General features: G+C 44.5%; 1 protein-coding gene across 3 annotated transcripts in view; it reads right to left on the reverse strand.

Moving 5' to 3' along the window:
• Aff3 (AF4/FMR2 family member 3) overlaps positions 1 to 25,220 on the reverse strand; it is a 478,613-nt gene that overhangs the window by 64,914 nt on the left and 388,479 nt on the right. For 2 of the 3 annotated variants that reach the window (XM_048352395.1, XM_048352398.1), the window contains one exon: positions 11,539 to 11,579. In XM_048352395.1, the coding sequence (XP_048208352.1) occupies positions 11,539 to 11,579 (41 nt within the window). The remainder of the gene's footprint in view (positions 1 to 11,538; positions 11,580 to 25,220) is intronic. The other variant, XM_048352397.1, reaches the window with a different exon arrangement.

The raw sequence follows: 25,220 nt of genomic DNA on the forward strand, positions 1-25,220 counted from the left end.
GCTTCTACCACACATCCGTGCTCACCAGAGTTTCCACTAGGCTTCCAACGGCCCTTTAGGAAGTGGCACCAATAAACAAAGGTATTTGCCCAAGTCTAGGTCTTCACTCCATGCAGAATTAGCTCTACTGTTCTGGCCACATTTGCTGACACCTGAATTCTGGTCAGGGAGACAGTGAGGTTCCTCATGGCCTTGACATACCTGCTCTTCCCACTGTTCTGGGACTGGGGGGCTCAGGGACAGCAAAGGTTCAGGACTCTTCTCCATGAGGGCAGCAAATGCTCCACACATTTTGGCTGGTGATCTCAGAGGATTCAGAAACACAGCCATGGAATGAGAATGCTGCTGCTGCTGTCCAGGAGGATGGGAAATCCTCACCAGCACAGAAAGAAGAACAGCAGCTGGCAGATGACTGGAAACAAATCTGTTAGCGGAGAACTCAGCTGACCAGCCACATCCAAATGACGTCCAGGGTGTCCAGAACCCAGGTTTGGGGCAGCCCCCTGCTACTCCACAGTAACTGATTTTGAAGCAGAACATTTTCTACCGTTGCTGTCGTGAACCTCATTCACTGGTTATTTTGGAGACAAATGACAGGATTCCTAGGTAAAGAATTAAGGGAGCCAGCTGCCAGTGGCTCATACCTGTAATCTTAGCTACTCAGGAGGCTGAGATCTGAGGGTCACAATTTGAACCCAGCCTGGGCAGGAAAGTCTGCAAGACTATCACCAACTAACCACCAGAAAACCAGAAGTGGTGCTGTGGCTAAAAGTGATAGAGCATTAGACTTGAGTGACAAAGCTCAGGGACAATGCCCAGGCCCTAAGTTCAAGCACCAGGATGGGGGAAGGGGGAGGAAGAACTAGGGGTAAAAAGAGAGCAGGATGTTTGATGACAAATCAGCCAGCAAAGCTAACTGCTGTTCCCATAGCTTTCTTTAGTAACAAAAGTATTGCTAACAGGTGTTGTTTGTAATCAGTTTTTTAAAATTTAATTTCATTGTCAAGATGTACAGAGTGGTTTCAGTTACATATGTAAGGTAGTGAGTACATTTTCTGTCATACTTGTTACCCCCTCCCTAGTTTTCCTCCCACCTTCCCTGTACTCAGTTTTTGGTTTTATATAGTTCTCTCCCTAAAATAATCTCCTAAGGCCTGACCAAATGGCTGCATTGCGAAGAGACAGATTATTACTCTTTCCTCTTGAAATGAGAAAAAAAAGGACAGAGAATCAAGCCAGGTCACCAGGGTTCAGGCCATGCATCAGGCTCTGCCTGAGATGCAAAGATTTGACAGGCACAAGATGGAGTCTGTCATCCATGCAAGTCAAGAGAGAAAGTGGCTTGGTCTATCAGGGCTGGCTGCCACCAAGAGGTGAGTGGAGGGCGGTATGTGAACAGTGGAAAGAAAAGGGCCTGCTACAGCTGGGGTAGAAAAGCAGCCATGTGCAGGGGCAAAGGAATGAAGGACAAGGTCTGTGGATGGAGTCATGGAGCGGGCCTGTGATAAAAGCAAGGGTCAGAGCCCCTAACGTTACGTTACTTCACTCCCCACACCCCAGGAGCGTTGTGTGGGCTCCAATGGCACTCAGTAAATAAAGTGCTGTTTTGCTTCACTGAGGCAGGAAGGCTGGCAAAACTAGGTGCTGGTACCTAGTACCGCGAGCAACAATCTATATGAGTGAGATTCACATTCTGCAGGTCCATAGGCCACAGATGGCTCGAGAGACAGGAGCGAAATCTGCTTCATTTTTAACTGCTAGTGTTAGGTACTGGTTTTCCAGCCAGCTGGGATGGGAAAAGATCCTCAAGAAACAGAAGTAATGGGAGATAATGTTAGCTTAGCTCTTCTCATCACATATCTGTCTAAACCCTACCGCTGCACTTTTCAAGGGGTCTGTCATGTTCTGTTTTAAGTGTAGAGAACAGAAAGATGGCTTAAATCCCTAGACCTATTGGCCTGGGGGGAACAGAGCGAGCTGAAGCCTGTTCTAGCAAGTAAGCTCCAGTGGAACCCACTGTGACAGGCAGGAGAATGGAGCAGCGTTTGGATGTAGGTGTAACCCTCAGGTGTGTGCTGGAAATATGACTACAGGCAGGATTTGTCTATCCTGTTTTCAGGGCTTTCAGTAGGGTGGAGAGGCATGGTATGCCAGGGCCTTTCTGCCCAAGGCTGTAAACTTGGGCTCTGGCTGGCTCTACCCCTTACTGCTACCGTTAACCTTGGGCAAAGGCTCCATCTCTCCACTTCACTTCCCCATTGTAAAGTAGTTACAAGGACCCCTGGCCCAGTGGGCTGTCTAGGGACAAAATGGGATAGTGACTGTACACCCCCAGCGAGAAGCTTGGGGGCTTGGGGCAGTAGGCTGGCGATAACAAGAGGCCTGCAAGTAACCTAACATCCCAAAGGTCACATGCTATGATCCAAGAGGGAGGGGCTTTCATCTGGCTTTGTGGTCATCTGTCCACATTATCAAAGGCACCTGGTCCCTTTTCTTTTCTTTCTTTCTTTTTTTTTTTTTTTGGCCTGGGCCTTGGACTCAGGGCCTGAGCACTGTCCCTGGCTTCTTTTTGCTCAAGGCTAGCACTCTGCCACTTGAGCCACAGCGCCACTTCTGGCCGTTTTCTATATATGTGGTGCTGAGGGATCAAACCCAGGGCTTCATGTATATGAGGCAAGCACTCTTGCCTCTAGGCCATGTTCCCAGCCTCACCTGGTCCTTTTTAAATGACAATTAAGTAGCTGGGGCAATGACTCAGAGAATCTGGATCTTCTTTGCAGATGCTACAAACTCCTCCGTTTGCTGTACTTGCCAAGTGTCCCTGATTATTTTCTTTGGCTCCTCTCAGCTCTGGGATGAGAGGAGCTGAATAGAGGTTACTGTCTTCATTTTGAAGTGAAGAATTGTGACCTAAAGCGGCTCTCTGACTCACTGGCTGTGAACAGAGCAAACAGAGCCACGGAGAAGCTGAGTGGGGAGCTTCAGCCTCTCGGCCCGGGCTGGAGTCAACGCAGCCCAGTTCAATGGACCACATCAGGACCAGTGAGCCCGCCAACCTAGTCTGTAATGTGCAAGAGGGGCCGTGTTTTGTCCTTCACAAGCAATTGTCCTGCCTCAACATTTTAACTGATCTGATTAGTGAGGAGTGCCAGGAGGCATTCTGCCTCGCAGGATGAGAGCATCAATGGGCAGAAGGCCTTGTGAACACACAGAGCCATGGGCCACAAAGAATTACAGAAAAGAGGAAAGACGGAGAAACCTGCTAGGAATTAAGTAGATCAAATGGCTGTCCCTAAATACCCGGATGCACATGGCAGGGGTTGGACGCTGCCTAGTGAGAACAGAGGCGGGGCTGCAGTCTGCCGGCCAGCAGAAGGACATGGCGTGGCTGTCGGCCACTGGCTTGGGTGCCAGCATGGGGTTGGACAGAGTCAGAAAGGTCAGATGGCTCCAGCCAGCAGAGATCACATTAACCTTCCTTCCCCCTGTTGGGCTGCAATTTGCAGTCAGCAAAGGTCAGCCAGTCTGGCAAGGCTAACACTGACCCAAGGCTGCCTCTGTGAAGGCTTTAAGGGAGCAGGGTCACCAGAGGAGGAGGCCGGCTAGGGAGTGGAGGCGAGGAGGAGAGGCAGGCCCTGAGCCCAGAGTTAGCAGCTGGCGGGGGTAGTAATGGTCCAGCTGGCTCTGTGAAGCCCAAGTCCAGAGAGCCAAATGGCTGGGTGGGACTGTCCCTAGGGGACACAGAGGGATGGGGCAAGGGAGAGGATGGGAAGAGAGGGGCGGGAGAATTAAGGAGGACTCTATGGGCTTTGGCTAGTTTTCTCCAACATGGTGAGATTTAAAATGAAACAAACTGGAATCATAATGTAAATAAACTTCCAGTCAAGGCAGTCAAGGCAGAACCTTCTGAGACAGAAAAAAATTAGTGATATTCCTAAAATTCTAAGTAAAATACCAATTAGGAGTAAAAAAAGGAGTCTGGGAGACTGTGTCTCCAATTAACCAGCAAACCTCTAGACTGGAGGTATGGCTCAAGTGGTAGAATACCAGCTTTGAGCAAGAGAGCGGAGCAGGAGCACAAGGCTCTGAGAGTTTAAGGCTAGAAGGGACAACTTCCAAAAGCGTATGATATACTGACAAGACAAAGACTTTCAGTCAAAAAGAATTCATAGATAAATCACAGGTTTTAAATACTGTACCTCTGGTAATTTTATCAACACAGTCGAAGAAGATGAGTTCAGAAGAGAGTGGAATTTTAATGATCTGTGGTAGAAGTGCCACGAAGTATTACCAAGTGTTCTGCTACTGACCCATGCGGGGGGGTGGGGTGGGGTGGGGAGGAGGTTTCCCCAGCTCTCCCTGGCCGCAGGACTGCGGCGAGGCCCATGAACCGGAACAATTCACTTTGCTGCTGAAGCCACAGACGCAGCAGGGAGGGGCTGTGAGCCTGGTCTGCCCAGCCGCCCCTACCACAGAAGACCAGGGTGGCCTCCTCCAGTAGAAGAGAAGAATGTCCAGGCTACTACCCCAGCAAGCACCCTAAACCTGTGTGAGAACAACAGCTTCCCGCTCAGGCCCTGGAGAGAGAAGACTCGTGCAACTTGAGTATCCTTTATCTAAAATGCTTGGGATTAGAAGCGTTTCAGATCCCAGCCCACCTCAGATTCTGCAGTATATGTGTGTGTATACATGCACGCACACATGTGTACTTATGCACATATATGTATACACACATAATGAGATATCTTAGAGCTGGAAGCCAACTCTAAACATGAAATTCCCTTGCGTTTCCTACATACCTTATACACATAAGCTGAAGGTAATATTATACAAATTTTAGGCATCGTGCATGAACAAAGCTTCAAGGTGTGAGATTTTATACATGCTGTGTTATGATGGCTCTCAAAAGGTTTTAGAGATTGGAGTATATCAGATTTCGGGCTTTCAGGTTAAGGATGTGCAATTATGTCTATACAGGTATCCATTCACCCCACCCCCATTTTTATGCTTAAAAATGGTAATAAAATACACAGGATTTATCCGAACCGTTTTCAGATGTCCACTCACTTCAACGGCATTGTATGTTCAGGCTAGTGTGTGGCCATCAGCACCGACATTCTTCCTTAAAGAGGTCAGAGCTCTTCTAAGTGGGTCCTCGACCAGCTCACTCTTCTGTGCCTTCAGGCACAGGCAATTCCCGCCTTTCACAAGGAGGCTAAAACACTCTCATCCCCAGGTCCCTCTGGCTACCTTCTCCTTGGCAGGATATCAGGCAGCAAGTCCATATTAATCCTGAGGCATTCCCAGACACACTAAACCATTTTAAAGGGCAATTAGTGGCTTTATGCAACTTTATTTATTTACTCAAAAGACTGTAACTTCTTCTACTGCTCTTTTCTATTGTGTAAAATACATGTTTGGGACCTTTTAAACTGTGTATTATTTACCTGATAGGCCTCAATGGCTTCTCTGGAGCCATTCAGTTTTATTGTGGAAATTAGTACTAGGGGGGCTTTTAAAAAGCTGAGTTTTAGACCCTACAGCCTATGTTTGCTCTTGTTGTTAATGCAGTGTTAATGCAGCTGACTGAGCTAATGGCCACTGAAGGGCCAAGAGGGACACTTCCGTGGCTTCCCACAGGGGCAGTAGGGCCGAGGCGCTCTGCTGTCACAGGCCTGGTTAGGGAGGAGAGCACTGGGGGAGGGGGGGCTCAGGTATCCCTGTCACTCTTCACACAGCCCCACGCAGGGGGTCCCCCTTCCCCCCCCCCCCCCCCCCCCCCCGTCATCTGAGAAAGACTTTGAAATAAGCATTATTTGCTTTGAAATACTGATAGCACGTCTTTGGAGATGGGCTGGGAAGGTGGCAGGAAGTGGCCTGGGCGGTGAGGCTCGAGGGAGGGGTAGCGATGACCTGGAGGCACGCCTGGGCCCCGCCTGGGACTCTAGGTTTGGCTTCTAGGAGCCAATAGCTAGATTAGAGCATACTGCAAAAGAAGGATTGGTGGGAAGAGGCAAGGGACATTTCTTGGGCCTTACTTGGCATTTGTTTTCCTAGAGTGTGTCAGTGTACAAATAAGCCCACACCATTAGTTCCTAGTTGTTTCATAATTAAACCCATAATCGACTATTTTTCTCTGCTGGGTTTTCAGCCTCTAGGAAGGCTTAAATCAAAGAACCTCCTGGTCCCTGGATGGGAAAGTTTATGTAGTAGCCTAATTACCATCCTTGGGATGGCAATTGATCTTATGTGTCCCTACACCTAGGAAGGAGGCTGTTAGCCTCATGCTGTCTGTGTAGCTGGGAAACTTCAGGTTCAGATGGGTAAACACCTTGCCCCAAGTTAGTTCCAGACCAGGGTAAGGAGCTAGTCTTCCATGCTTGCTAATGTCCCATGCAGCACCCCATCATGTCTAACAAAAAGCAGAGGAATTAGGGACAGCTGGGTAGAGGGTTTTTCTTCTCACCAGGAGGGCAGAGTGGAGTGGCAGGATTCACTTTCCTAGTATGACTTGTTTGAAAAGGGATAAAGCGACCTTTACCTGATCCTTCTATGAGCTAGCGCAGAAGAGGCTTTCAACTAACTTTCTTCACTTGCAGAAAAAAGTCCTACACAAAGCACTTCCCCCCCCCCCCCCCCCGTGGAGGAGTTTAAAGCATGGAAATCTGTCTATAAGAAATCAGTGGACAAATACTGTGAGTGCTGCTTAGGTGGAAAGGTATATGAATTGTCTCCCCTCATTTAAAATGTCTAGGAATACTTATTTCCCTATGACTTAATGAAGTCAGGGGAGTGAGTGCATCTCACTGAAGCCAGGGCAAGCATCAGTTCTAAAGTCTGACTTATTCTGGGAATTTAAGGCTGTGAGATGAGGGGCAAATTGCATGAGTGTAGAAAAAAGACTCACTAGGATTTTGGGGCACACAGTTTAGAATATGGAAGTTAATGGAATGTCACTGAAGATCATCATTTTAAAGCTCTAATGTTGGATCCTTTCTTCCTTGTTAAGGGGGGTTGTTGTGAAGATTAAAATATTATACGGGCAACAGTGTACTGTGTGACATATAACTGCTCTAATAGGACCTGCATCAATTTTTATAATAGAGCAACGTCCTAGAATAGACTGAGTTTATCCCTGTGTGTACATTTTCTCTACCACACCATAAACTCCTTGGGAACAGAATCCACGGGCTGCGACATGGAGACCAGCGCAATGCCTTACCTGTGTATGGGTTCCGTTCTGCAAATATTTATTGAATGAATCACAGAGGGAAAAAGAAGCAGAAATACCTGGTGGAGACTCTACAGGAGAGCATTCAAAGCCCTGCCACTGTATGGAGGGCAGAGACGAAGAGGGGCTGAGAGCAAGGATTCCGACGTTATCTAGACTAGTCCTCTGTTTATTACTAATTTCTAACTTACTACACCCATGCACCGGGTGGTTTTGATCTGAAATTTTCTGAGACTTTCCTGTTTACTCTTGGATTGATACATTTTCTGAAAGTTCAGCTCCCTATATGACAGCTGGTAGTGTTCCCCATTCTAAAACATCTGTACAAGCAGGCATGGAATCTGCCTGTCATCCCTCTGTGAGGAGGCTCTGCTCCTGAAACCCCTCCCCGGCCTACAGCAGCTTGCTGCTGCTGACCTGTTGCAGAAATTAACTTTCCACCTCAAGTCCAAAGTTGCCTTTTTGTAACCACAAAGCATTGACTCAGATCATTCATTTGTTCCTTGCTTTCTTTCATTTACCAAATGATTTATTTTAGTTCCTTAACTGCTAGGCCCTGTACAAAGTGCTTAGGGAGAAAATGACTGAGAAGGCTGTATGGAAACAATGCAGCGAAAGGGGGCCCACGCCACCCTCTCTGTGATGGCATTCACGTTTGCCTGGAAGGGGGCGAGAGAATCGCACCGACTGAGGACCTGGGCTCTCCTCACAGCCTGGCCAACACGTGAGTCATATTACCTCCGTGGAGGAGTTAAGTATTTTTGTAATTACAGTTTTTTTTATTGTTATTATAAAAGTGATGTACGGAAGAGTTACAGCTTAAAAAGTCAGGTGACGAGTGCATTTCTTTTTGGACAATATCATCCGTTCCCTTAATCTTCCTCAGCTTTTCCCTTCTGCTTCCACTCAAGTCGTCTACTGCATTTTCAACATAATGTTTATTGAGTACCACTGATGCATTTGCTCACCCGTTGCCCCAAGTTCAGATTAATTTAGCTGTAGAAAGGGTCACATCTATCTCTCGGTGAGAATCGTAAAACGAGACAGCATAATAAATGCGACAGCACATTTAATCTCTAAAGCTCATTAAAAACATTGTTCAGGGGCTGGGAATGTGGCCTAGTGGTAGAGTGCTTGCCTAGCATGCACGAAGCCCTGGGTTCCATTCCTCAGCACCGCATACACAGAAAAAGTCAGAAGCGGCGCTGTGGCTCAAGTGGCAGAGTGCTAGCCTTGAGCAAAAAGAAGCCAAGGACAGAGCTCAGGCCCTGAGTTCAAGGCCCAGGACAGGCAAAATAAATAAATAAAAACAGTACTCACATGGTATACCAGAAAGACTTGGCTGTAAGGAGCTACCTGCTTTGGAGAGTCTAAAAAATGTGGGCCTCTAGGGCAGGGCTGAAACAGACCTGTCAAAACTGAGAATTTAGGACTTTTTTTTGGAAGTGCTCCTACCCCCTTTTCTGACGCTTAAAGAAGAGGTCAGCGGCTAGCAGTATGGGACAACTGTGGCTTTCCTTTTCCACTGCCAAGGACTCAGTCAAATGGGGCCCAGAGTTATGCTTCTGAGCTGGTGCCCTCCTCTCTCCCCAACACAGTCCCATTTGCCTGCCGAGATCGATCCACTCAATTAGGGCTTAGGAAGAGTGGAGTACAAAGCCGCCCTCCTGCCGGGCAGGTGCCCACCTGGCCTTCCTCCTTTACAGTGGGCCACTGTAGGTCCTGTTTTGGACATAGGCCATTTCACATTCTTCCACCTAGGTGGAAGGGCAACTCCCTTCCTTTTAGGTGATTTCTCATTTACTTACACTTCATTCCGCTCTCCCTCATAGGAAAGTATATTGCACTTGTAAGACGTGAGAGAAGGAAAACGAAAAGCAGCAGATACGCCAAGCTAGAGACCTCTCTCCTCACACAGGCAACCTCCTGCTGCTCAGCGGGCTGTGGGCCTGGATCCTTCCCGCTAGGCGTGTCCAGTCCCAGCACAGCGCCCTACAGGGACCGCCTGGTGCTCGGTAAGTATTTGTGGAATAAATGAATAAATCAATGTCAGTTGTCTGGATCTAAATCTAAATGGATCTTGGACCTGAGCTACTGCCAGATGGGCAGACAGGTTACAGTCTGGTGATGCGTCTCCGGGGCTCCAAAGACGTAGCCCGGGCTGGGGCCGCAAGCTGACATTTCAGAAGATGATTACATGCGCAATTTAACTCCATGGCTATTTGTGCCCTCCAAGTGCCATCGCTTCATCGACTGCCTTCGTGTTGGCTTTCTTGCTGGTTGCTCTTTTTTTTTTTTTTCCTAAGTCGAGTACAGTTTTTTTTTCTTGACTCTCATATTTCTAGCTGAATGTGATTTATTCATACGAAATTATGCTCCATTTTTATAAAACCCAAGTTACTGCAAATGATGCTTGAGGTTTTGCAGAAAATATTAATTTCTGATCTGCTGCTATAAACTATGCTTGCTCCTGTGCAACAGCACTGTCGCCCTGAGACAGATGGAAGCAGTCCCACGGTATGATTAACTTCTTAGTTCTGGCAATTTCCTTGTGCTCCTCTGGCCCTAGATTTCTGGATTGACCTCCAGCTTCTCTGCAAATGCACAATCGCTCAGCTTGATAAATCATGCGAATCCCCCTTCTGATCAGAGTTATCTACTATTTACTACTTAGGAAGGGAAGTTAATCGTATTCAAGGCACTTCGTATGCTGCACACATAGCCTCACTTCTTCCCAACAGCACATTGCAGATTTTCCACATTATGGGCTTTTGCAGTGCGGCGTCCATACCAAAGCCTCACCTTTTATAAAGGAGCCTTGCGATGCTCATGCTCCCCTCATCCCCCACTCTCCACCCGCATTGAACACAATGCCCAGAAGAAGAGGAGGCATTTGTGAGGCACATTGTAAGGGAGGAAAATGTAAGAAGGGTAAGGTCTCCTGCAAACACATGTCCTTGACATTGGCTTATCTCGTCAAGAATTTTGCTACTCTGTCCCAGACCTGGTTGTTTGCCACTCTTGTCATTTGGGAGGCACCGATTGTTAACATTTCCCCCGCCTCAGGTCCTCAGCTCCTCCCATTAGCCCCCAGATCCACCCAGGCCTAAACTCCCTGCCTTAGAACTATAATGGGCCACTCCCGCTTACCATTAAGACCTATCCACTTCCCCTTTAGCCCCAGAGAAGCTGCCACCTGGATAACGTGCAGACACCACGTAGCTCCCTCTCCAGTGGGAGAGATGGCCCCACTAATAAACCTCCTTATGAACCTTCTCCTGCCCGTGACTATCTCCACATGGTCCTCTGGGATGGCCGAGACATATTCTTTCAACGATGAGCTTCTCCTGGGCCTGCTGGCTCCCAAAGGTATACAACACATGAAAAAAAAAATCCTATCGTTTTTAGGCACAGGAAAGAACAAAAAGCCACCCCATCCCACCCTCACGCTACCCAGGAGAGAGCTGCCCCGGTTAGTCAGGCCGAAGTCTAAATTTCCTTTCTACTTCCCAGTTGTGACCTGCAGAGTACTGTGGCAAAGTGGGGGTGGGAATTAACCATTTTTTTTTGAGATGACCAAATTTATCGATTTATAAGACTTTCTGAAGATCAAAATAGCGTTTAAAATCGAACTCTGTACTGATATTTTCTTACTTTTTCACAGATGAAGAGCTGTTCTCGGGGATGGATGTACGTAGATTTCATGGGCACAGAAGCTACTATTTTTTGAAGCTTAACCAAGAGGAATGCAGTCAGGACTGATCAACACAGGGAACTACAGTTTTTAAAATTAGGTCAACGCATCTCATTTGATAACACCAGAGGAACAAACTAAAGCAGAGAGGAAGTCAGGTGTACAGGACTACGAGTTACTGGGTGGTATGCATACAGTCCTGCATGAGAGAATCCCATCAGAAGATGGATCATTCTTGGTGAAAGAATATGGAAAGACTGAAGAAAACACCTTTAAAAATATGGAGTACTTACTGCTGAAAAATGAGCTTGGGTCTTTACCAATTCCAAAGTTCGGAATTTACTGTGGCATTCGAGCCGTTCCCCCTAAGTTTCTTGTCTCTTGTTTCATTGCACAATGAGGGATTCTTCATAGTTTATGTGAAATACAACAAGGCAATTTTTGCAGTAATAAACTCCACACATGCATGACAAATCCAAGCATGCAAAATGTTTAACATCCCGGTTCACAGATTCTTTAGGGAAAAAAATCTGATTATGAATTATATGCCACAATAAATAGGGCTCAATGTTTCATAAAGCAATTTATAGTTCATAAAAATGACAAAATGTACCTGTCAGATAGAGTGTGGAGAGCTGTTCTCTGGGCTGCCTGCTGGAAGAAAGGGCAGAGATGTTTATTTAATATTCCGACTTTTAAATTATGTGCTCAATCAACACTTAAAAACCCCACGTTACACACATTTTTGTCATGTGGCCAAATTTTAAACGATTAACAACACAGTAGAGGGATCTATCATGTTACCAAAGGAGCATTCTGGAAGAGGTAAGGAGTGTCAGGACAAGGTATGCCTATCACCAAGTGGCAAAGGATCCAGGTAATAGACCCCTGGGCTTGGACAGGTCTTGATAAAGCCAAAGACCGGAGCTATTGTGTTTCTGATCCCTGAAATCATGTTTTCATTACTTAATTTTTTCCTGTAAGACACCCCCCACCCCTGCGACTATTTCGGTTAGGGTATAATTTCTGACTTTCTTTTTAGTTTGATTGGAAAATTGTCTCCACAGTTTGAGAAATGGAACACCAACTAAAATCTCAAGATTATTGATTTTCGAGGAAGAGCAATAATATTGTGACAGTGTCTTTCAAAGAGAGCTTTAGAGATCCATTCTGGAATATTTAGAGGTATTGTATGACGCTGGGATTTGCTTTAAGACAATTCAGTGGGAGAAAGGGTGTGGGTGGGCATGTTCATGGAAGAAACACTTTGAGTAACATGAAAAGGAAAAGGTTAAGATGGGGCCAGCCAGGAAGGTTCAGATGAATGGTAAGTAGTATCTGGATGGGACCTGCAGCTCTGCAAACAGTGTCTGGGACTATGAGCAGATGCCTAGGTAAACAGCTGCTGAGTAAACATTACATAAATGAATCCATCAGGGAATCCTTTCTACTGAGAACGGGGCAGAATTTTAAAGGCTAAGAGGGGTGTGCCGTGGAGGAAAGTTGACAGTACGGGGTGGCTCAGCGCCCGGCAGTGGTTCTCAAGGGAGGCTCTTCTTATTCCCCATCCCAGGAGCGTCTGAAAGTGAGCAGTGGTGTCTCTGAGTAGGTTACGTTCAAGAAGGGGCTTCAGCTCTGGCATTTAGTGCTTGGGGCCAGGGATGCTAAAGCCCTTCACAGAAAACAGGAAACTCCTGTTTTGTCCACTGCGGAATTGTCCTTTTAAAATAACATAGAGGAGCTACAGTGAAATACGGTAGTAGAGGAGGAACGAACGCAAGGCAGATCGGAGAAAAGTGAAACAGAGAAAGTGAGCTTTGGGGGCCTGATATATAGAACTGAGAAGTCAGAGGAACTTAAGATCATTTGCCCAAGTGGCACAACAACACTGATTCAGGAAAAACCATTAAATGTAAGAACTGGGAACTGAGAGCTTTATGCCCTAGCACAGGTTCCACCATTCATTCATTGTGGACCTTGAGTGTAGCTCCCCTTCGACACCTCAGTTTCCAGTTGCCCTTCCCTTCTTTGCATAGAATGTGGAAGGAGCCGTCGTCAGCCTGTGTTTAGGCTGTTGTGGACAATGGAAGGGGCTGCTATCCCCTGGATCCCAGTCAATGGAAGCTCAAGTGTCTTGGCATGCCAGTTACAGAAATACTTCAAGAAAGGAAGGTATTAACTTGACCTGGTAGCTCAGACCTATAATCCCAGGCACTTGGGAGGCCGTGAGACTTGGAGGTTCAGGGTTTGAGGCTAGCCCGGAAAGAAGTTGTGAGACTGCATCTCTTCAAAAACCTGGGTCGTGATGGTATGCCCCTGTAATTCCAACTATTAGGAAGATAAAGGTAGGAGGATCACAATCTGAGGGAATTCAATCGCAAGAAACAGAGAAGCCACATTTTGAGAGGTTGAACTGGGAGGTTTTATTGGGAAGCCAGCAGCTGCAAGTGGACACATGTCCCCAGAAAATTTGCCTCTAACACACTCAACACAGTTAGAAACTGAGCCATGAGAGTAGAAGAGAAAGAGCAGAAAAACAGTCCCAACAACCCCCATCAACTCCAATGGCGAGCTGACGTGGGACACCATGGTGGCCCGAGGAGAGTCAGCAGCCAGGCGGCATGGTGCAAAAGGAGGCCTGAGCTGGTCAGGGCCTAACTAGGGTCCAGGTCAGGGGGCGGGGCCACAGGGTGCTCCAGAGTCTCACAAGTTCTGGCAGGTCCAGTAACCTATTTGTCCAAGTCCCTGCCCTGCCTCTAGGAATTCAAGCATGCCTATCACTTGGAGATGGGACTTCCCCTTCCTCCACCATGAAGACAAGATGGCGCCAGTTAAACCCAATTCCCTATCATCCACCGTGTGGCCAAGATGGCACCAGTTAAGAGTCAGCATCCGTATTTCAAGCCTTTCTGAGGAATAACCAAAAAGCAGAAAAGGATTAGGAGCAAACACGAGGCTCTGAGTTCAAACTCCAGTACCACAAAGAAAGAAAGAAAGAAAGAAAGAAAAAGATAGAAGGAATTGTTCACAGATCTTGAGGAGGTCACTGAGGTAAAAGAGAAGCCAGAGAGGCAGCTCAGGTGTCTCTGAAAACAGCACTTCCCCTTCGCCACTCCCTCCCTCTCTCTGAGCTCTCTCTGACAGCCAGCACTGGAACTGCTCACTGAAAGTACCCAGCAGGTGATGGGTGCCCACATTTGTTCTCAGGTTTGTCCCCTAAAGACTTCTCACTCAGCATGCTGGCTTTTACTTTTGGAAGGGATATTTGAAAAAGACTCAACTCTCTATTCCTGGCTGTTCAACTGAATACCCCAGAAGTATTTTGAAATCTCAGTAAGAAAGGTGGAATGTATTATTAGTGTGGTCTCTTAACAGTATCGCGGCAGGAGGCGTGGGGGGCAGATCCTTTCCAGGATAACAGGAACCAGAGGAGACGGGACTGAACGTTCCATGTGAATTTTCTTCTAGCCATGCAAATAGTCCAGGGCTAGAAAGGCCTATTGACTCTTTTTTCCTGCTTACAAATACTCTTCCTCTTCCTCCTTACTTTCATGATAGGGAAACAGGTCATGTTGACGTAAAGCCTGTTAGGAAATGATTTTAGGAACCAAAGCAAAAAAACAAAACAAAAAAAGGCAAGGAACTTTGCTGCCCACTCACACTTTGAATCAATGCATCCCAGGTGGTGGCACCTCCTGATAGCAGCTCTGCAGGACTTGGCCAAAACTAAGACTAGCTGCTTCAGGAACTTGAGGGAAGGCAGCTTCGGCACGGCTACTCCTGGCCTCAGAGACCAGGCACTTACCAACCACTAAGCAACATCTTCCTGTCATTTTTGACTCTTGAAATCTGCCTACATGATTTCTTCAATCAACACTAGAGTACTCATCGATTTTTAAAATCTCTGATTTTGATTGTGTTAATTTTCCAATCATCTTAACTCCACAAAGGACCCCATTATTCACTAAGAGAGGGGATAAGAATATGTTCAAAGTTTTAAACAATGCTTACAGCATTAACATTGTAAGTTATATACCAGGAAAACACCATGAAGACATTTTTTTCTATCCCTTTTCTTAAAAAGACAAGAAATAAATAAAAAGAAAACCCTTGGCTTTTGCATGCTATTTTATTTTTCAGCTGGGAAATAATAAAAGAAATAAACATTGGAATTAAATAGCCAAGAAAAAAATTACTTAGGTGACTCATGATGGAAGCCTGAAAAACTACTCGTTGTAAACTAGATGGATTGCCCAATTCCATTCCTCAAGAGTCACATGTTACAGCAACTATATTTCTTCTCTTTCTAAATCTCTCATCATCTTTTCCTTGTAACTTTCCTTTTATTTGGTTCTCGGCAAAATTGGCTGAAAGGGTTAAGAGAATACTTCATTGATCTTCCTGAATTCATTACTCATTCACGAATGACTCTGAAGCTTAAATCTAAAGACAAAACACAGTTTCTGCCAAGAACAGCCACTTCCCAGCTTCTCCTCACGAGACATCTTTTCTCTGTCTTTATTATAGCAAGCTTGGAACTTGGGAACCTCATCAGTATATATTCAGGTTCCAATGTCTGCTAAATGAATTACAAGTCACAATCTGTTATTGAAGGGAAATCAAAGAGGAAATTAAATGACCTTATTGTAATTGGGTTGAGCAAAGAACAAGTTCATGGATCCTCGAGTGGAGAGTAAAACAAAGGGGAGAGGTCGAAACTCAGAGGCAGCCCACAATGATTCCTTACTTGATAGAAACAGAACTAATGCTGGGACATATATATTATTTATGTGGAGTGACTTGTTATGTATAGGCACTGGGTTTGGCTGAGGTGGCAGGCAAAATAACAAAGTTACCACAGAGTGTCCATTAGTATCCAGAAAGGGGAAGTCTTGAGAAGTTCCACAGGTAAACAGGTTAGATCATAAAAGCTCTGGCGGATGCTATGGGATTGAATAATAAAGAGTCCAAGGAGGACTCAGCACGTAAGGAAGAATAAGGCTGAGGGGCAAAGGAGAGTTAGTGGCTCAGAAAAACAGGAGTGAGGAATGAAAGCATTTGTGCAGGGAGAAGTTTCGGAGCAACAGCTACAAGCAGCTTAAATTCTGGCTCAACTGAAAAACTGCAAGTAGTCACTGTGGTGCAGAGTGGGCCCTTGGGGATAACGGCAGAGCAAGTAGAGGCAAGATCAAGGGCTCTGGAGGTCAAGTGCAGAACTGTGGAGCTTATTCACAGGGCAAAGGAAGTCACTAAAAGAGGTGTGCATTCCCAGAAGCTGGGCAAAACATGTGTCAGCATTCTGTGCAACTTCTTGTGAATGTGTAAAAATAACGGTGAGGAGGGAAAGGGAGAATATGATCTACAGTTTTCAAATATTGATGGGACAAAGGGTGAACAAATGCAGCAGTGGTACTTTACTAGACACTATGTTGAAATGAACTATTCAACTTGTAGGTAGGGATGGGAGGGAATAACTGGGAGAGACTAAGGGAAAGGATGACACTATTCAAAAAGAAATGTACTCAATACCTGACTTACGTAACTGTAATCCCTCTGTACATCACCTTTATCATAACAATACAAAATTTAAAAAAAGAAACAAGTACCAGGTTTTCACTTGAAGCACCTGGTGTGAATGGAGACTACTGGTGAAGATGCAAAGCTGGCTGACACCAGCTCAGGGGCAAAGGTGGAGGTGGTTTGGGGAGGATGAAGTTCCAATTGTAGCTGAAAATATGAGACTGATACTGTCAAATGTCAAATAAAAAATACCATTAACAGTCCTAAGACAGGTGTGTGTGTGTGTGTGTGTGTGTCTATTGAGATTCTGAGTATAGCTTTCATATTATTCTAAGAGAAGAATATAATTTAACTAGTTGGAAAATGCCTTTTTATCATTCCAGATAAGAGGAATCTCTAGTTTTACTATCAACAGTATCAAGTTTACTCTACTGACAATAAGGAAGGGGTCTCTGCCTCAGTGATTTTGATCATATTCCACATGCTGTTTACATGTTCAAATACCAGATACTCCTCAGCTTCCATTGGGATTATGTCTTGATAAGCCTACCTTAAGTAGAAAATGCATTTAAAGGCTGGGGCATAGCTCAAGTGGTAAATGCCAGTTTAGCATGCTCCAGGGCCTGAGTTCAAACTCCAGTATTGAATATATATATCCTAACCTACATGATTCTGCAACTGAAAGGCCTTAGTACACTGGACGGAGTTGTTTTCCCTTGACATGTGACGCCATCCTCCTGCTATCTGCAGAGCGAGCGTTTTGAGAGAGGATCAGACCATGGATTATTAGTGTAGGAAAAGACCAACATTCAAAATTTGAAGTACGATGACTGTTGCATACATACAATTTTCATACTGCTGTAAAGTCAAAACCTGTTGCTTACTGTTCTTATTCAAGTCGAGACTTGCACTTATTAATTTGTTTTACTGTTTAATGTCTTCGACATCTATTTTTTTTTTTTTTTGCCAGTCCTGGGCCTTGAACTCAGGGCCTGAGCACTGTCCCTGGCTTCTTTTTGCTCAAGGCTAGCACTCTGCCACTTGAGCCACAGCGCCACTTCTGGTCATTTTCTGTATATGTGGTGCTGGGGAATTGAACCTAGGACCTAATGTATACGAGGCGAGCACCCTTGCCACTAGGCCATATCCCCAGCCCCTGTCTTCTACATCTATTAACAGATTTTATGTTTCATTATCCTCACATTCATGGAATTGTTTTTCATTTTAGTATAGGTGATGGGTCTCTTTAATGTTTTTCGATTTAATAATATTTACAAGACAAATACTGTTCAAAAAAGAAATGTAGTCATGACTTATGTAACTGCAACCTCTCTGTACATCACCTTTACAATAAAAACTAAATAAAAAAATTTTAAAGACAAATAAAAAAATCCTTAGTTATCTATTTTTTTCTCAGTAATTCTAAGTACTTTGCACTTTCAGATTCCTAGAAATGCTGTCTAGGAAGCATTCTGCTCAGTAGGTTTTTGACCTCATCCTGTTCTCTACAGTCACGGAGTCTTGGAGGACAGGATAATATAATATATCATCATCATAAGAACATTTTTGGAGTGAAAGGGAATGCTAACAAGATACAAGTCAGAGGCTGAAGGAGACTGGTTGCTCTAATAAAGACTTCTCTATGCAAATAGTACTTGCTATTTACTAAACTCATATTAAGTAAGATCATAATAAGAAGGCACAATTTTAGAGGATGAGGAACTTCTCAATAAAGCAAGCAAACAGCTGAATGTGGGCAGTAGAGAACAAAGCAAATCTTGGTACCCTAAAAGGAAGCCAATGTTTGCTAGATTTTCCTGTGCTTTCTATTTGTACTCTATTTAGACTCAGCCTATACTGGGAGGCCTAGCTCAAGCTTTATTCTCAAGCTTTCTTTCACTGATGTCCCTCTCTCTGAGCTCTAATACAAGTCAAACATGAGTTAGCACCGGCTTCCACTCATCCTTGGGGAGCTTGTCATTTGCCTTATGGCAAATTTTAGTTGTGGCTTCCCAACTTTCTTGTAAGACCACTGAAGGCAGAGATCCTAGCTCATGCTTCTTCCACACTGACAACATTAATGGGATCTAAATAAGAAAGTTCTGGGGATGACAAATAACTATTCTTTTTCATAGTTTCTCATTGATGAGCTTTGTGGAAATAGGTTGTTCCCATCGCTGTATATTCTCTTTTGCTTCTTTTGTGTGCCAATGCTGGGGGCTTGAACTCAAGGCCTTCCACGCTCTCTCATTTTTTTCTTGTTCAGTTTTGCTGGTGGGCTACTTCTTGAACCACACCTCTGGTCCAGCATTTTAATTGGTAACTGAAAAATGTAGTCTCAGAAAGACTTTTCTGCTTGGCTTGGCTTCAGACTTTATTTCTCTAGGTCTCAGCTTTCTGACTAGCTTGGATTACAATTGTTAGCTACAGGTACCTAGCACTTTCGTGTAAAGTATAGCAGATGGGTTTGGAGGTGTGGCTCAGTTGGTAGAGCCTAATTAGCCAAAGAGCCAAAGCATCAGGTACCAAGTTCAAGTCCCAGTATTGGATCTAAAAATAAAAGGATAGAAGACATACTCTCCTATTTGAAGAAATGTTACTTAGTTCCTCCCCCGCCCCCGCTAGAATTGCTTAGGTGTGTTTATAATTACCAGGAATTTGATAATTTATCGAGCTCTTATTATATCCTGTGGGAAATGCGGATTAGGGTTTGAGATCTGCCTTGGTGACGTTACCTCCTAGGTTACACTGTTACCAATGGACTGATCTGGACAGCTCATTTGAGGTCAAGTTAGTGAAGATCCGAGTTTTGGCAAGTCCAACCTTCGGAGAGGAATTAAATGAGGCCTGTTTGCTTTTGTTGAGCATTTCCAGGGCATTTTACTCACTAGAGACTATGAAATATCTATGGCACATAATTTGTTGCACTCTATACCAAAGCGGTTACTCTTCTAGGCTCTGGAGCTTTTGCCATCACAGACTTAGGGCTGCGGCTGGAGTCAGGAGAAATCAAGAGATGGTGTGGGACAATGTGAGCAGATAATGAAGTCCCTCCCAGCCCCCTGGGACCACGGGCGGGGAGGAGCATCCGACTCCTCCCAGAGGGGCAGGCCCGGGAGGGTGTGGGACTCACTGCACCACGTCCCACAGTGTGTTGCCTAGTCAAGATGAGCACCTGGAATCAAAGGACATTCTCAGAAGCCTTAGAATCCAGAGCTCTAGAATCTTCCCTAGGGTCTTCCCTTGGCAAGCACTGAAGGGGGCTCCCTCTGAACTTCTCTTATCAGACCAGAAAATCTTCTTCCAAGAGAGATGCAAGTGCCTTAAACCCTCAGAAACAGAACTGCTTTCCCTCAGAAATCTCATCTAATAAGTGATAAGGAGAAGGAAGGGGAAGGGAATGGCGGGGGGGGGGGGAGAGTGGGGGATAAGGGGAGGAGGAAGAGAAAGGGAAGGAGGTTTGGGGGTGGGGACGCTTAAAGTGGTCACTACTGCGTCGAGGGCAAGGCCAGTAAGTAGTGGAAGGAGGCCAGTTATGGCTCCGCAGACCGGCAGGTGTGGATAGAGGATGAAAGGAAAGGGGAGCGGGGAGGCAGATGCATTTCGGAGGCTGCCAGGCTGAGCGAGAAGACGACGGGTTGGACAGTGGATGGAGGCTGGCAGACACTGAGGAGCTTTGTCTGGGAACGCCAATGAGGAGGAAGGATGCGAGTCTCTAAGGAACAGGAAGGATGCTAAGTTTTCTGAGAATTTTTGCTGTATCTCAAAGACAATTAGAGGCAGAGACATATTGTTGAGCTCAAAGCTTGCCAGACACTCCTGGGGGAAAAAGTTCTTTCTACCTCCAGACTTTCCACAGGGCTTTGATGGAATGAAGAGCCTGCCTAAGTCTGGGTAGGAGCAAAGGCCACGACAGTCACTGGGCAAAGGGGGGAAATCGTGCATGCTGACAACGGTGAAGGAGCGAAGCTCACTGTCTTGGAGTTGTGAGGGGCTCTCATGAGGGTGGCAGAACCCTTCAAACTCTGGGACAGAGCATTGCGCCAAGGCAACCATGCGTTCTTAGAGTATACACATGTATTCAGGAACTTGTCTGCTTCTAACTTCAAAGTGATAGCACGCATACAAGATTAGCCAGCACACCGAATTCTGGCTGACTTCTAAGACACATTCTATGAGGAGTGTGCACATTTAAGTTTCTGGTTCTTTGGATGGGCAAGGCTAAATAAATTTGGGATGTGGATGGTGACATTGGGTTGTTGGTCTAACCGTGGTGCTGCTTCACCTTCAGGATGGCTCTTTGGCTTCCAGATCTCCCTGGAAAAGTCTAGTCCCTGAAACACTACGGCAGACATTTAGGGCAAGGAAAAAAAGTAAGTCACTGGTAATAAAGCTGAAGTTCTGTCACCTGACGTGCTCTCAGATAGTGCTGGCCCTGGCTGGATTTAATGCGGTGCTTGGGCTGAGATGATTATATTCATGGCGGAGCTCTGCATAAAGGTCATGCTGACGAAATGTATTAGCTAGTGCAGATGAGCTGGCTATTTAGGCTAGACTGGGGAAATAGATCAAGTATCCTAACACACAGAGACCTGTGTGGGCAGGAATTTTTGCTTGATGGTCCAATCTCTTCCAGATAAAAGCACCGATTGAATCCTGTAGGTCTCCACCACAGCTGTTTGGCCTGCTCATGTGAGCTCTGGTAATTCACATGTTCCTGGAATTCATCTCACGGGGCAATTTTAACACAGCTAGACCTTCACCAAGGCAAAAATGGTGATGGCTCACTGGTAATTCCCACATTGACATAGAGAAATTACACATTTGTGTGGTACAGTATGATATTGGAATATATGTGTATGATGTGTAGTGATTAGATCAGGCCAAGTGGCATTTCCATTACTGAAGACATTTATCATTTTTCTTGTGTGTGGTAGAAAAACTCGAAGTCGTCCTAACTAGCTAATTTGAAATAATGGGATTGACTGTTGTCAAATATGGTTACCTTCCTCTGCTATCTAATATTAGAAACTATTCCTCCTCCTCAGCTAAACCAGACTGCTTCCTAACCAGTCTCTTTCCACCCCGTCCTCCTCCACATTTTTCCTACCAGGCTCTGGTTCTACAGTCTACTTTCTGTAAGACTGTTGTCTATGGTTCAGCAGAAGAATACACGAGTTTGCCAAAATGTTTAGAACGTTCCTTAGCTACCTCAGTAGGATGCTTTGGTGGAACCCCTTCCTTCCCCATTGACTCTGATGTGTGGTTGATACTGTGACTGTAACCTGCATTGAGGGATACAAATGCATCTGTATTCTGTAGAAAGACCAGATGAAAGTAATATACATATTGTCACAGTCTTATTGAAAATGCAAACTGAGATTAAAGAACCAAAGTCTGAGTCTGGCTTTGCATTTCACTTAAACTGACTTATCAAACAAAAGAATTTGCAATATTAAAAGGTTAAACAAAGTTTATAGTACTTAGGAGAGATTCTTCTAATGGTATTTTTTTCAAATCAATTATGTAAAAACCCATTCATGGAAACACTCCTGAGGATGTCATTCTTGGTGTCAGGATTTTCACCTCCAAAGTGCTCATACCTTTGCAGTTTCTATGTGAAAGTGCCTTCACACATGTTGCATCATAGTCACCCACACTTTCCAGAACTGTCTTGATTTTTTTAGGAATAAATTCTAGGCTGAAGAAGTAAATACCTACTCCTGAAACTGACTTATCCACAGAGATGTCCTGCCTAACTGCATCCCTAAACTTTTCTCAAGTGGGGCAATGATGGCATCTAGTAGTTAGCAGCTGTCTGTGGCATGCTTGTTAAAGATAATGGCGTCTCACTCTGCACAACCTATTGGCTACAAATCTGATTGAGATGGAACTGGAAAGTGGCCAAAAGGTCTTCAACAACCAGACCATAAATTCTCTCCATGAAAAAGATTTCTCCTGAGGAAAACTGTGCTTAAGAGATAACCAGCCTCACTTGGAGAAGATCTGGAAAAATAAAAGGGAAACTTTCCTACTCTCTATCTACAGCAAACACCTGAATAACTAACTGTAGGTGAATCCTTTACTGGAGGCCACCCTCCCAGTGTGGAGAAGAGTGAAAGCAGGCACTCCAAGGAGCAGTCACCTTGGAAGGGTGCCATTCCCCAACAAGCTTGTGTAGGAAAACAAACAATACCACCAGCACCAACAAGAAAACCCATGAAAGTCACCGGACAAAGGGCTCTTCCTCTGAGTTAAATAGAAATGGTCTCCGGAGGAGAATCCCATTTCCTCTGCCAGCCAGCAGGCCTGCTGCATGCTGTGGCGAAGTGTGTATCAGCCGATGCTGCCCCCGCCTCTGCTCCCTGAACGGAGAACCTGCATGGGGGACTGCTATCTGCCACTCGCAAAAACTTGGCAGCTCTTTGTATGAGCTCCGCAATTTAACAAAGGCTACGGTTACCCATTTTTGTGTTAATTGCATGTGTGCCCACATTGAATGGATTGCCTTTCTAATTTTTGTACCAGCGTGTCATTTTGCAGATTTCCACATTCAGAGTCCGTAGGCTGAGATTAGGTGCGTCCCATGGTCCTGAGCTGCTTGGACACAGTTAAGCTTTTATCAATCTCAGGTGGATTTCTAAGAGGAAGTCCTAAAAAAAAAATTAACGAGCAGCACTGTGAACTTTCGCATATCTGTGCTCAGTGACATTTAAGTCAACTGACCAACTCTGGAAATTGTAGCAGATAAATATGAAAAAGGCATTTTTTATGCATTTGTCTATGCTGATATTTTTCACAGGATATCATATGTGAAATTTCCATTTGCTTCTGGTGACAGTAAAATTTTATTGATAAGATACCTAATTAGGCTTTATAGCTGCCAAACAAACTCTTCTGCTGAACATTTCTGTTTTGTTTTTTTTTGTGTGTGACAGAAGGTTCAAATATATGATGCTTCCTAAACAGGATGATATGGCAACGATCTGACTGGCAGTTGCCTTCAATTACAGTTACTATCACGTTTCTATATTGAAAAGACATCAATAAGTCGGCATGATCAGACTGGGTATTTAGCTCAGGTACAACATTAACACAGATTAAAAATAAAAACAAACTGAAACTATTCTTTATCTACTATGTTGCTATTTAATTTAATATATGTAATTACACTCTTTTGTATATTCCTTTAGGGCAAGGCATTTCCTTACATTGAAATTTTACTTAAAATTTTTGTGGCTAAATTATCATAATACACATCACTAATATGTAATTCGTCCAAACTCATACCAAGCATCTTGCATGGATGTTTGTAGGTATGGAAAATGATTCTTGGAATGATTTATGTAAAAACTGTCTAGTTCTTGTTTGTCTATACATAACTTTGACAATACACTTCATTTCTCATGGAGGAAGAACTTGATTTTGGAGACTTGCCCCCAAACCTGGTCCTGATTACTGCCTTCAACTCCTGTTTATATAATTCTACATAGTTCTGGCAGTATTCAAGAGCACATATCAGGGTGTTGGCTTTTATGAACCTCCTGGGATGTGAATGTCACGTTGACTGGATGAACCCTGGCCACAAATCCCAGACAAGCACAATGACTCTATTTATTCAGACTTGGCTGCCTGAATGCAGATTGACTATGTGGGTAATAAATTTTCACAGGCCAAGAACTTCAGCATCAACTGAGCTGATCCTGAGGAAAAAAATGTACTTAGGAAAACTGGGGCTGTCCTGCAAAAACCTCCTATGTTTTGATTCCATGTCTCCATTCCATTCAGTTAATTCGCATGGCGACCTATCATATGCAGTACCATGCACTGTCAATGGCTGTAGAGGTGCTTTTTAAAAAAAAACAGCTCTGCTTTCTGTTATATGATTGTCATATTAAAAAGAAATAAGGGGAAAAAAAACGAACAGTTTCCATTACGATGGGCAATCTGCTTTTAATAGTACACTCCAATCTGCTATGAGTCATCTAGTGACCTCTACGGTATAGAGCAGAATTGAGATGAAACTGCTTCTTGTGCCACTCTGTAAGAAACCAAAGGGCAGAGAACACAGAGTTGTGACTCTGTGCTCAGAGCAACCTCACCTGCAATCCTGACATTTCAGTGCACAGAAGCTTTGCATTCTTACTGACAGACATGGTTACTGCTCTGCACATTATAAATAAGAAAAGAATTGGCTCTTTAGCTTGCAGATTTATGTTAATGACCTAGACATCTATTAAATTAATTGTATGCTCTCCAAATATTGATTGGGGTTTAAAAGGTATCTTTTTTCCTTCAGTGTGCAAGAAGTAAATTAGGTCAGTAGGGAAATTTTCCTCTACAGATTATATCCATGATTGCTGTCTGTAAAAATTAAAATAGTCACTTGAAGTGGATAAACCATGTTCATTTAAAAAGAAAAATGCACTTATATAATTAAAATGAAAAGACTGCCCAATCTGTGTGGAGAATGTAATTACCGGAATCTACAGGCACATACACAGCCATTCAATTTGAATCCCTATTCCTTTCTTTCCTTGTCATTGTGGAAATACAGCTTTCGGTTGACACTATCTTGGCTGCTGCTTGCTCAAAAGTCTTAATAATAGTTCCCTTTCCTTATGCGTTAGTTCTAATGATTTCATCTAGATAGTCGCTGTCTATGTTCCCAAGCTCTCACTGACTTGAGAGGCAGCACTCAGCTTTTTGACCAGACAGAAGACGGGCAACATAACTCATCCTTCTTCGAATTCATTGCAAGATTCCTTTAAGACT

The sequence above is a fragment of the Perognathus longimembris genome, chromosome 8 (assembly GCF_023159225.1).
Source record: "Perognathus longimembris pacificus isolate PPM17 chromosome 8, ASM2315922v1, whole genome shotgun sequence".
Lineage (NCBI taxonomy): Eukaryota > Metazoa > Chordata > Mammalia > Rodentia > Heteromyidae > Perognathus > Perognathus longimembris.